The sequence below is a fragment of the Ctenopharyngodon idella genome, chromosome 7 (assembly GCF_019924925.1).
Source record: "Ctenopharyngodon idella isolate HZGC_01 chromosome 7, HZGC01, whole genome shotgun sequence".
NCBI classification, from domain to species: domain Eukaryota; kingdom Metazoa; phylum Chordata; class Actinopteri; order Cypriniformes; family Xenocyprididae; genus Ctenopharyngodon; species Ctenopharyngodon idella.
This window is the reverse complement of record NC_067226.1, coordinates 425,214-437,229: the sequence shown is the minus strand read 5'-3', so window position 1 is coordinate 437,229 and position 12,016 is coordinate 425,214. Positions and strand designations below refer to the sequence as shown.

Here is a 12,016-nt window from a genome sequence, read left to right as displayed (position 1 = left end):
TATTAGCATTTTTTAAAATTTCATTATAAGATTTGACCACAAGGAGGTGCTATCTCAAACCTATTGTGTATCTTCAGAGCATGGTGCCGATGGCACATCCTGAGTTTCGTAATGGTACATCAATGCTTTCATATAATATAGCATTTTATATCACAATACTGTATTGTAGTTAATGGAAATTTCATGTTTTGCTCAATTATAGCGCCACCAAGAGGCAAAATCCCACCAATTTTTTTATGTGTCCTCAGGGTGACCCCATACATGTGTGTGTCAAATTTGGTGCAAATATCTCATTTCGTTGTAGAGTTATAGACATTTATATGTATGAGATCATAAAAAATGACCCATGGACGACTTTGTTTTGATTTTTTTGCCACTTCCTATCAAAAGTTTGACATTTGAGCTGCGGCACATAGTTAACCAGCTTAGGTTCCGTGTTTCTTACGCTGGTTTCGTCTCGATCGGACTAACGGTTTTGAAGATATTCGCAATCGTTTTCTAAGCGCTAAATCACCACGCCGCACAAACCGTAAGTCGAAACCTAGCATGTTTAGTATCGTTGGACTCGGCAAGGATTCAGGAGTCTAAGGATGTGACTCCCGTGAAAATAAGCCAACCAGATCAAAAGTTATAAGCATACAGGAAAAAAAAAATTCTCCACTAAGTGGTGCTGGTCCGAAACTTCTCAGGCTCCTTCAGGGCATTGTGCTGAAGACACATACCGAGTTTCGTAACGATACACTAATGCGTTCATAAAATACAGCATTTTAGCACAAAATTCAAAATGGCCGATATGGGAAAATTGGATATCATTCGACTCGGTATGATGCCCCGAATCCAACGATACCAAATTGAAATTGATTACCAATCGATTACCAAAATATGATTTTTGGACTAACCCATCAGAAGTTATAATCAAAAATAGCCATTTTTTGTATCTCCGGACCAGCAGGTGGCGCTGCGCCGAAACGCTGCATGATGCCTCAGGTCATGCTTGTGATGACATGTACCAAGTTTGGTCTGAATACGATAAAGCATTGCAAAGATACAGCCTTATGTCTATTTTCTCAAGCAATACGCAAAATTTGTTTGCATGTTTTTTGAAAATGGTTTGAGAAATCAACTTGAATTCCAACTTGTCGGCATGGTCTGAAGATGATCTGGTTCGATTTTCGTGAAAATCGGAGTAACGGCCCAGGAGGAGTTCGAAAAAGTAGGTTTTTCAGAAAATTCAAAATGGCGGAAAATAGCCCTTATGGTTCAAAAATTATTAGCATAAACAGAAGTGAAACTTTGGACAGCTGGTGGCGCTAGAGGGATTGAGTTAGAGACTCCAAATTGGCTATGGACACAGTTCAGACTGTCCTCTAACTGTGTGCCAAATTTCACAACTTTTTAACATACGGTTCTATGGGTTGCCATAGACTCGCGTAGCGGAAGAAGAATAATAATAATTAAGAAGAACGCCAACGATTACAATAGGTGCCTAAGCACCTTCGGTGCTTGGCCCCTAATAATATGCTTGCTGGCTTGTCTCTTCAATTCCTGTCTTTTGCACAATATAATTGCTCGTGAATTACAGTTAAAGATATGCCATTGCAATTGTTTAGATCATTGTATATTGCTCGTAATTGTAAACTGCCTGCATATTTTGTCATGTATTGTTTTCCTGTAAACAGATTTATAGATTTTGTCTTCCATGTACATTGTCATTGACAAGGGTGTTGGTTTATGAATTATCACATTTTAGCATCGAGATTATAAAATTATAAAGTTAAGCAATAGCCTATCACACCATCAAGAGTGTTTTCCCCAATATTAGAGCGATTGCAAATGTTATTGAGCTGTTAAATAAATAAATCAATATAGCAATAAGTTAATTCTGAGTGTGTTTTTGCACTATTTTGATGAAAGGAGTATCAAACAAAGCCACAGCAGAACAGCGTCGCTCGTCTCTGAGCAACACAGCAGTGTTTAGTTAATGAATTCCCGATTTGAATGAGATTTAAATGAAAGACTCACTCAAAGATAGTAACTTTCCGCCACATACTGGCCATTTAAATTCATATTTCTATAACATGAATGGGCAACGTCGGTCCTGGAGTGCAGAGCTTAGCTTCAACCCTAATCAAATACCTGAACCAGCTAATCAGTGTCTTCAGGATTATTAATACTATAGACGGGTGAGTTTTTTTTTTTTTTTTTTTAAATCAGGGTTGGAGCTAAACTTTGCAGGACAGCAGCACTCCAGAACTGATGTTGCCTATCCCTGATCTATAATTTTGTTTTTAAAGCTACATTTAAAACATTAATCTTATAGTATTGCGCAATTATGTAGTTATGTAAATAAACGTGTGTGAATAAATCACTGCATATAAAATCCACCTGGTTTCTGTAACTATCTCCTCTGTAACACTATCGTAGTCAATGCAGAAATGATACATTCAGTTTTAGAATTAAATTACCAGGTTACCTATGATCGTTTAACAACAATTAAGAATATTATTTACAGTAGCCTTAGCATATTAGCATCATGAGCCAAGTAATATTTTAACACCAAATACCATATATTATGAACAAAGATTAACAATCATAACTATGGAATCCCAAGTCTGCCAAAATTTAAAAATACATAAATATACAAAGAAATGTAAAAAAGCAAAAATAAATAAATATACATAGAAAGGCAAAAAAAAAAAAAAAAAAAAAAAAATTATACATTTCCTTATTTATGTATATATTGTTTTCCACATTTATTTTTTTCTTTTATTTATACATTTATTCATTTAGATTTTTATTTCCACATTTATTTATTTACGTATTTATTTCCACATTTATTCATTTCTACGTTTCTTTATTTCTACGTTTCTTTATTTCTACGTTTCTTTATTTCTACGTTTCTTTATTTCTACGTTTCTTTATTTCTACGTTTCTTTATCTGTAGGGTAATGAGGAGGGCGTGGTTTACCTCAGACATAGCAATCGAGCTCAGAGTAGGCGAGAGCGAAGCGTTGAGGCCAGTGACACCTTGTGGTGTGCCCGAAATACAAGAAGTGTAGCCTATTGACGTTGATACTGGGATGAATGATTGGGTAGTATGGCCAAAATCTTACATCACGGGTTAAGTCATATAATATCACCCTAACTGTACTGTGTGACATGGATAGCCTACTCTTTATTCCAGACATGGCCATAGAACATCGTTCGGACACCGGTCAGAACACGGACAAGATCAAACTAGCGCACATATAGGCTACAGTGAAGTCGACAAAGGCATATTGATCAATGCATTTGAAATGAGACCACAAATTCACTTCACATTCATATTTCCTACTTTTACATGCACAACATGTGACAAACGCTTAAAATACTATGCATATTTCAAAAGATCCAAAATAGAACGAGGCATCGGTTACAGTAGAACATTTTGTCATGTCGCGTCTCCCCTTGTGGGGACATTCTAAAACACTTAACGTGAAAAACGCTTTAACGTGGCTTAATGTACTAAGACAGTGATGTTAACAGACCAAACTCAAACATCATAATAATAAAGTATACTATGTACAAAAAAGCGTTTAATAACAAGTTAAGCCTTTTCCTCCCATAGAAAACCGTTATAAGAAAACACTTAACGTGGCTTACAGTGATTTTAAAATCCAAACTCACTAAACGTCATACTAATAAAGTATACTACTTACCAAAAAAAAAAAAAAAAAAAAAAAAATTTCAGATGAGCCCTGAATATGATCTCAACGTTTTTTAAAATCACTGTCTTAATACATTAAGCCACATTAAGCGTTTTCTTATAGCCTAACGGCCATTTACTAGTAGAACATTTTGTTCTACCATTTTATATATTTATTTATTTATTTTTGCTTTTTTACATTTCTTTGTATATTTATTTATGTATTTGTTTATTTTTAATTTTGGCAGACTTGGGATTCCACACATAAGACTGCACATTAAAAAGAGTATCTCATGTATCTCAAAAAGAGGAATTATTTGTCCATAGTTTAGATAACTATACAGCTTGAAAGTCCTTGTAAAGTTTCAAATTAAACTTATCCCCTGTATGAGTGTGAGCATCAGTAGCCATGAGTCGCATTGAAGTGATGTCATCTCCCTCTCTTCAATTGATTGGCTAGAGGAGGAGCTGTCAATCTAGAACTAGTGGACCAATGGTGACACTTAAGTCCACCCTAATTTACATGAAACTCAAACTGCAACATTTGGAAAAGCAAGAGCAGAACGTGGAAAGAAGAGCAAAGAGAAAAACAGCACAAGCGTACAAAAGAGTAAAATATGAGCAGAAAATGTAAGAAAGCACAAAGTATAGAGTAATAAAAGCAAGGAAAACAACTTTTAAGAACACAAACACAAATTTAAGATTTGTGCAATATCATTTTTAATTAGAGTCTTTGATTCATGCTTGTTATTTTTTAAAATGCACTTTTAATTTTTCGATTCACGCTTATATTTTGATCCGTGACCACGTTCTTTGCCATTCTGATCATTTTGCATTAATGCATGTTTTTAAATTTTTGATACACGCTTATTTTTTGATCCGTGACAGCAATACTATTGGTGGGAATTTAATCCCATACTTGATGTCAGACTTCGGAAAGACAGACTGTCCAAGACAGAGAAGCATCATGGGAGTTGTAGTCTCACCATAGCCAGAGTATGTATTGTTAGATTTGCGTCCACGTCCTCTTCCTCCGTAGGTGCGTGTGGCCTGCAGAGAGTTGGTGCTCTCGTCCGTGAGGTAGCCTCGTTCACGCTCGCCGGCGGCCCCTGAACCAGAGCGACTGGGGGGTGCACGATATCCCACCCCAATCTGTCGGAGCTGTTCATCAATCTGTAGACGCTCAAGACGCAACTGCTCCACCTCCTGTCAATAACAGAGGTGTCAGGCACTTAAACTACATATGCAGTCATAGAAAACACAAACAGAAATCTATCACAAAAGATAATATAATATAAAACAGACTGGTTGTCATTGTTTAATAACATAAGGGGAGAAATTGCATATGCTATTAATATCTCTGACAATATAGTATATAATAATATAATACAATAAGTAAAATAAGAATATAATAAAATATGTATAATACAATATATAATTATAAATTATAATACAATAAAGAATATAATTTAATTTAAAATATAAAATAAAATACAACGAACTATACAGGTGCTGGTCATATAATTAGAATATCATCAAAAAGTTGATTTCACTAATTCCATTCAAAAAGTGAAACTTGTATATTATATTCATTCATTACACACAGACTGATATATTTCAAATGTTTATTTCTTTTAATTTTGATGATTATAACTGACAACTAAGGAAAATCCCAAATTCAGTATCTCAGAAAATTAGAATATTGTGAAAAGGTTCAATATTGAAGACACCTGGTGCCACACTCTAATCAGCTAATTAACTCAAAACACCTGCAAAGGCCTTTAAATGGTCTCTCAGTCTAGTTCTGTAGGCTACACAATCATGGGGAAGACTGCTGACTTGACAGTTGTCCAAAAGACGACCATTGACACCTTGCACAAGGAGGGCAAGACACAAAAGGTCATTGCAAAAGAGGCTGGCTGTTCACAGAGCTCTGTGTCCAAGCACATTAATAGAGAGGCGAAGGGAAGGAAGAGATGTGGTAGAAAAAAGTGTACAAGCAATAGGGATAACCGCACCCTGGAGAGGATTGTGAAACAAAACCCATTTCAAAAATGTGGGGGAGATTCACAAAGAGTGGACTGCAGCTGGAGTCAGTACTTCAAGAACTACTACACACAGATGTATGCAAGACATGGGTTTCAGCTGTCGCATTCCTTGTGTCAAGCCACTCTTGAACAACAGACAGCGTCAGAAGCGTCTTGCCTGGGCTAAAGACAAAAAGGACTGGACTGCTGCTGAGTGGTCCAAAGTTATGCTCTGATGAAAGTAAATTTTGTATTTCCTTTGGAAATTAGGGTTCCAGAGTCTGGAGGAAGAGAGGAGAGGCACACAATCCACGTTGCTTGAGGTCCAGTGTAAAGTTTCCACAGTCAGCGATGGTTTGGTGTGCCATGTCATCTGCTGGTGTTGGTCCACTGTGTTTTCTGAGGTCCAAGGTCAACGCAGCCGTATACCAGGAAGTTTTAGAGCACTTCATGCTTCCTGCTGCTGACCAACTTTATGGAGATGCAGATTTCATTTTCCAACAGGACTTGGCACCTGCACACAGTGCCAAAGCTACCAGTACCTGGTTTAAGGACCATGGTATCCCTGTTCTTAATTGGCCAGCAAACTCGCCTGACCTTAACCCCATAGAAAATCTATGGGGTATTGTGAAGAGGAAGATGCGATATGCCAGACCCAACAATGCAGAAGAGCTGAAGGCCACTATCAGAGCAACCTGGGCTCTTATAACACCTGAGCAGTGCCACAGACTGATCGACTCCATGCCACGCCGCATTGCTGCAGTAATTCAGGCAAAAGGAGCCCCAACTAAGTATTGAGTGCTGTACATGCTCATACTTTTCATGTTCATACTTTCAGTTGGCCAAGATTTCTAAAAATCCTCTCTTTGTATTGGTCTTAAGTAATATTCTAATTTTCTGAGATACTGAATTTGGGATTTTCCTTAGTTGTCAGTTATAATCATCAAAATTAAAAGAAATAAACATTTGAAATATATCAGTCTGTGTGTAATGAATGAATATAATATACAAGTTTCACTTTTTGAATGGAATTAGTGAAATAAATCAACTTTTTGATATTCTAATTATATGACCAGCACCTGTATATAATTATAAAATATATTTACTGGTTTTCATTATTTAAAAGCAAACAGGGAAAAATTAAATATGCCATTTATATTGCTGACAATATATGATCATATAATATAGCATGTAATAATAAAATATAATTATAAATAATATAATACAATACATAAGATAGTATAGTATAATTCAATAAATATCACTTAAAAGACAACAAACTATATTATAATAAAATATAAATACTGGTTATTCAAAAGCAAACAGGGAATATTAAATATGCTACTTATATTGCTGACAATATATGATATGATAATATAATACAGCATGTAATATAATATCTAATTATAAATGATAATAAAATACAATACACATTATAAAACAATCATGGGCGTGCCTCAAAAAAAACTGGATGAGAAAATAATCAATATTACAAAAATAAAACAATGCAAATGTTACAAAATGACATTAAAAGTGTAAAAGTCACTCGTTTTTCTAAAGAAACACTGTCGTAACTTTACCAGCGACACCCACAGGTAAAGTTACAGTGGGGAGTCTGCGTCTCTTGTGCCTCCCTTCAGCTCATAGAAACAAAGCAGAGCCTCTATAGCGTGCAGTGGGTTTAATGGGGGTAATTGAGAATGGGGGGAAAAATCACGTGAGAGGAGGCAATACCTCAATTGCGCTATGATTGGATATGATCGGTTACGATTGGACATGACTGGTTCGTGCTATAAATCCTGCCTCTTGTTTTCGTGCATGTTCTCGTCGAATCGGCCTGAATGAAGACAGTGATGGCATTAATGGGAAGACTAATTAAAAAGTAAGTAAACAACTGTCACTTACATATCACCGCTTTGTGTCATGTCAAAATCAAACTCGAAATGGCCTGAAAACATGATGACTCTGGGTTTTTTTTAGTGAGCAATCAGCATGGTGAAATTAAAGGTAGGCTACATCTTCGTGTCTGTGACCACTGTGGCCAGTGTGTACAAGCTTGATGACTGCTGAAAATAAATTGACTATTAAAAAGAAAAGCTGAATATTAGTTTATAAATAATATACATCGTTTAAATTGTTACAGTCTTTAGTTATTATTTTGGAATAAATGTAAAAATGAGCAAAAACACTAACTTGATGAAATTTATACTTGGTTTTAATAAATGCAACATTACATACTGTAAAAATAACAAAATAGAATTGTATTTGGTCTCTCTTTTTCCGTAATGTTAACTTAAAATTGTGTAACAGGACTTTGCCGCCTCATTTTAAAACACCACCGCACACCACTGAAAACAATATAATATAATACAATATATAATAATAAAACAACAATATAAAAGACAACAAAATATGTATAATTATAATATAGTACATAGTATAATTATTATTATAATAATAAATAATAATAATAATAATAATAATAATAATTATTATTATTATTATTATTATTATTATTATTATTATTATTATTATACTATTACACAAACAAAAAAACACAGTAAAGCGATTAAAGTCTCTTATAGAGGCGGCGGCAGATGAAATGATTGACTATGAGAGTCCTGCATGTCAATCTCAAGCAGGATTATCTGCACAGACAGCATTTACTGTGGTGGGATTTCACTAGATCAAACATGCCTGTAAAAGTGTGTGAGGGTGTCAAATCAGAATGTGACAGCTGCCGGTTTGAAACAGCTGCTGAACACTGATGGTGGGGGGCAATGTGGTAGAGCTGGGGTGAGACGAAGATAGGAAATGTCTATTTTGAGAGGCGCCTGGGTACATAGCATGTAATCCAACCTTTGCCCCCTCCCCCACCAAATCTACTCCCAAAGGGGGTATTTTTAGTGTGAAGTTGTGGTTAAGGGTGACCAACAGCTTTCCTTGGAGGAGATCAGCTGACTATTCGAGAGACAACAGTTCATTTAAAAAAAATAATAACTTTAGTGGTACAACATATCTGTGCAATTTTATGTTGCAAATAATGTTTCAAAATTTGCATACTTTTGAGTCTTAAATTATAACAGACAAACACATGGGATTTCCAGACACCCTTAAGCAACTGCAATCAGTTCAGAAGCTGAACACCCTTAAGGTGAAATGTAGGCACAAAAAGGATAAACCTGTTCCTAGATCAGTTTTCAATGATTGGTGACTAACCTGAAGGTAGGCCACATGGTATTCGAGCAAGGCCTGGGCATTACTGATGTTCTCTTTGGTTCCAACAAAAATAAAGGGAACCATTCCCTGAAAAACAAAGGAAGAGGAGGGATAGCAGTTGCGGTGTTAGTAAACACTTGCATGAAAATAAGCTGCTTGTTACTAATAATGTGTTGTTTTCCTCACTGAGGTTTTATTTAGTTGTAACAGTGAGAGGTTTGTTGTATCAGGTGGGCGGCTCATTCACCTCTTGGCCGCTGACAGTGTTGTCTCTGCCAGCCCCCTGCCTGCCTACCTCCTCCCTGGGCAGCTTTTTATCATTGTCCCCTTCGATCCGGACCCGAACCACACCTGATTTGTCTACTATTTCCTGGATAATTTTGCCGTTTTTGCCAATAACTTTGCCTGTTGTAAAAGAATCATTGGGTAAGAACATTTGGGCCAGATTTTCAGAATTATTGCGTAGCTATTGTTGGTTCACAAATAAACTGCATCCAGAAGTCCAAATGAAATATTTCTGATAAGCAGAAAACCAACTCACCTACGAGATTCCTTGGAACCTGGAAGGAATCCTCTTTAAACTCTAGATAAGTTCTGGCCTGCTTTACTGCCTCTGGGGTCTTGGGTCAGAAAGACAAAACCCATCAAAAACACTGCTGTCACTCACCTTACATGCATCTTTATAAAACAACCCAAGATGAACCAGAGGTGTAACAGTACACAAAAATGACGATCCGGTATGTACCTCGGTTTTGACGTCACGGTTCGGTACAGCAGGGGAAAAAACAAACCGTGTTTTAGTGGTTTACTGAACAAATTATGTCTGTCTTCAAATAAAAAATAAAAAAGTCTGTCAACATTACTGCAACTGGCAGCAACATACACTGCAGTTTATAGTGTTGTAATTGGGGGAAGAGATTTGAAGTGCTTACACTATGACATGCAAAATGTGTTAGCAAACTAATTTAGAATTTGATTAATTCTAACCTAAATATAACCTAACCCATTCTAAACCACTCTGTCTATTTGACGGTCATGCACAAGCTGCATTAAAGTGCATTAAAGTCTGCAAAGTTAAATATAGAATCGTTTGCTGTCAGGATAATCCTTGCGAAATACTTGAATGAATTTGTATCATTTATAGGAAAGTGTACAACGTAAGATGTAAGTTGTGCGCTGAGGAAAAGGCATCACATTACACAATACACGCATCTGACTGTAGGGCAAGCCGTGTAGGTTTATGATTTAGTTTGAAGCGCTTAATATAAAGCATGTTTCATGTTTAAAACAACTTGGACCATGCACAGCAGCAGCTCATTCTGTTCTCTTCCTTCACTATTTTTTTAGATGTGTTTGTAACAAAGTATGTCTATATAATTTATATTGTCCCATCCTAGGGGAGAAACTGAGTTTGAAATTACGTTCCACAAACAGAAAAGTACCACACGTGCAGCGGTTAAAACACAGTATTCGTTCAGTACACATGCGTACTGAAATTAAAGACCCATACCTAAAATTTTTGGTAGAAATACATGTACCGTTACACCCCTAAGAAGATCTTAAAGAAAAGATGAAGACCTCTCCGTAGATCCTGAATGTGCAGCTCTCTTCTTCCAGCTCAATGGCAGTGACGCCGGGAACTTTGCGGGCCTGCTGGATGTTGGCGCCGTGAGAACCAATGGCCAGACCCATTAGATCCTCACGCACCCTCACTTCCTCCTGATACGCAGACGCCAGCTGTTTACTTGTCTGCAGCACACACAAAAACACAAATGTCGAGCTGGCTGTATGTTTAATTAAAACAGATTAATTAAACCACAGGGGGATTCCAGTATGACCAGAATCACTTCTACAGGAACATGCATATAGAGGACACTTACCTCTAAGTGTTTGGTGGCCTCCTCGTTACGGGACATCAGCATGAGTTTGGTGCGAATACTCCGGAAATGCATGTCACTCAGTAGGGCTGCTCGTTTCACCGTGGATTCATTTGTGGACTGCAGAGAAACAGACAAACACCTTCAGACACAACAGCGCATATTTAAGTATTATAAAGCAAGAATAAATAAGAATTAAACACTGACCAGGACAATTAGTTGGTGTGTGCAGGTGTTGTAGAAGATGCAGTTGGCTCCAATTGCTTTCCTGAAGTCTTTGTGGATGTTCTCAGTTAAACAGCTGCATCATTTATATATATATAAAAAAAAAAAAAAAGGAATTAAAAAAAAAAAATTTACTTCTTCCAAAATTCCCAACCACACATTCAATACAGCAGTGGTACTGCTGGTCTGTCTTAATGTAATTAATATATATTTTATGATGTTATATGTTATATAAATGTTATATACAGATGTTATATAAAACTTAGTCTTGTCAACATTTTGGAAATTGTTTTTGTGTTCACTGAGATATTGTTTAAAATGCTACTTTTCAAAGGGGGTGTACTCATTTACGCTGAGCACTGTACATGCAGATATACACTACTATTCAAGTCTCTTATAAGTATGTTCACCAAGGCAGCATTTATTTGATCAAAAATACAGTAATACTGTGAATTATTACAATTTAAAATATTCCTGTGATGCAAAGTGGAATTTTCAGCATCATTACTCCAGTCTTCAGTGTCACATGATCATTCAGAAATCATTCTAATATGCTGATTTGCTGCTCAAAAATTCTTATCAATGTTCATTTGAAATTATCAATGTTATTATCAATGTTGAAAATGTTGGACTGCAGTGTAACAAATATTTCAAAAGTTATAAAACTAACTATGCATTATTACATAATTAGTTGCATTTAGCATTTTTTCCCCCTGCTGTGTGTAGGGTTGGGAATTGAAACTCAATTCCAATTCTGGAATCGGATACTTGATATAAAATTAAAAATTTCAGTTCTGCTTATCTATTCCTGTGTGCGCATTTCTATGTGGTTTTAAACCATTCAAGCACAAGATGATGCGAAAAAGAACTCAATTTGGCACTCGCGCACCATCTTCTGTTCTGGGCACATCCAGCGTGCACATACAAAAAGCCGCCTCTCATATAGTGCACAAACACTAAATTGAGTTCTCTTTCACATCTTC

The 12,016-nt window shown here is 36.2% G+C and overlaps 2 protein-coding genes across 4 annotated transcripts in view; one reads left to right on the top strand and one right to left on the bottom strand.

Annotated features, from left to right (window-relative positions):
• The window catches only part of LOC127516283 (uncharacterized), a 344,148-nt gene that overhangs the window by 139,883 nt on the left and 192,249 nt on the right, over positions 1 to 12,016 (top strand). The gene's annotated exons all lie outside the window — the stretch shown is intronic.
• fxr2 (FMR1 autosomal homolog 2) overlaps positions 1 to 12,016 on the bottom strand; it is a 105,848-nt gene that overhangs the window by 77,531 nt on the left and 16,301 nt on the right. For 2 of the 3 annotated variants that reach the window (XM_051900714.1, XM_051900712.1), the window contains exons 6-12: positions 11,016 to 11,109; positions 10,812 to 10,928; positions 10,510 to 10,680; positions 9,473 to 9,551; positions 9,179 to 9,336; positions 8,932 to 9,018; positions 4,672 to 4,891 (exon numbers count right to left, since the gene is read on the bottom strand). In XM_051900714.1, the coding sequence (XP_051756674.1) occupies positions 4,672 to 4,891; positions 8,932 to 9,018; positions 9,179 to 9,336; positions 9,473 to 9,551; positions 10,510 to 10,680; positions 10,812 to 10,928; positions 11,016 to 11,109 (926 nt within the window). The remainder of the gene's footprint in view (positions 1 to 4,671; positions 4,892 to 8,931; positions 9,019 to 9,178; positions 9,337 to 9,472; positions 9,552 to 10,509; positions 10,681 to 10,811; positions 10,929 to 11,015; positions 11,110 to 12,016) is intronic. The other variant, XM_051900713.1, reaches the window with a different exon arrangement.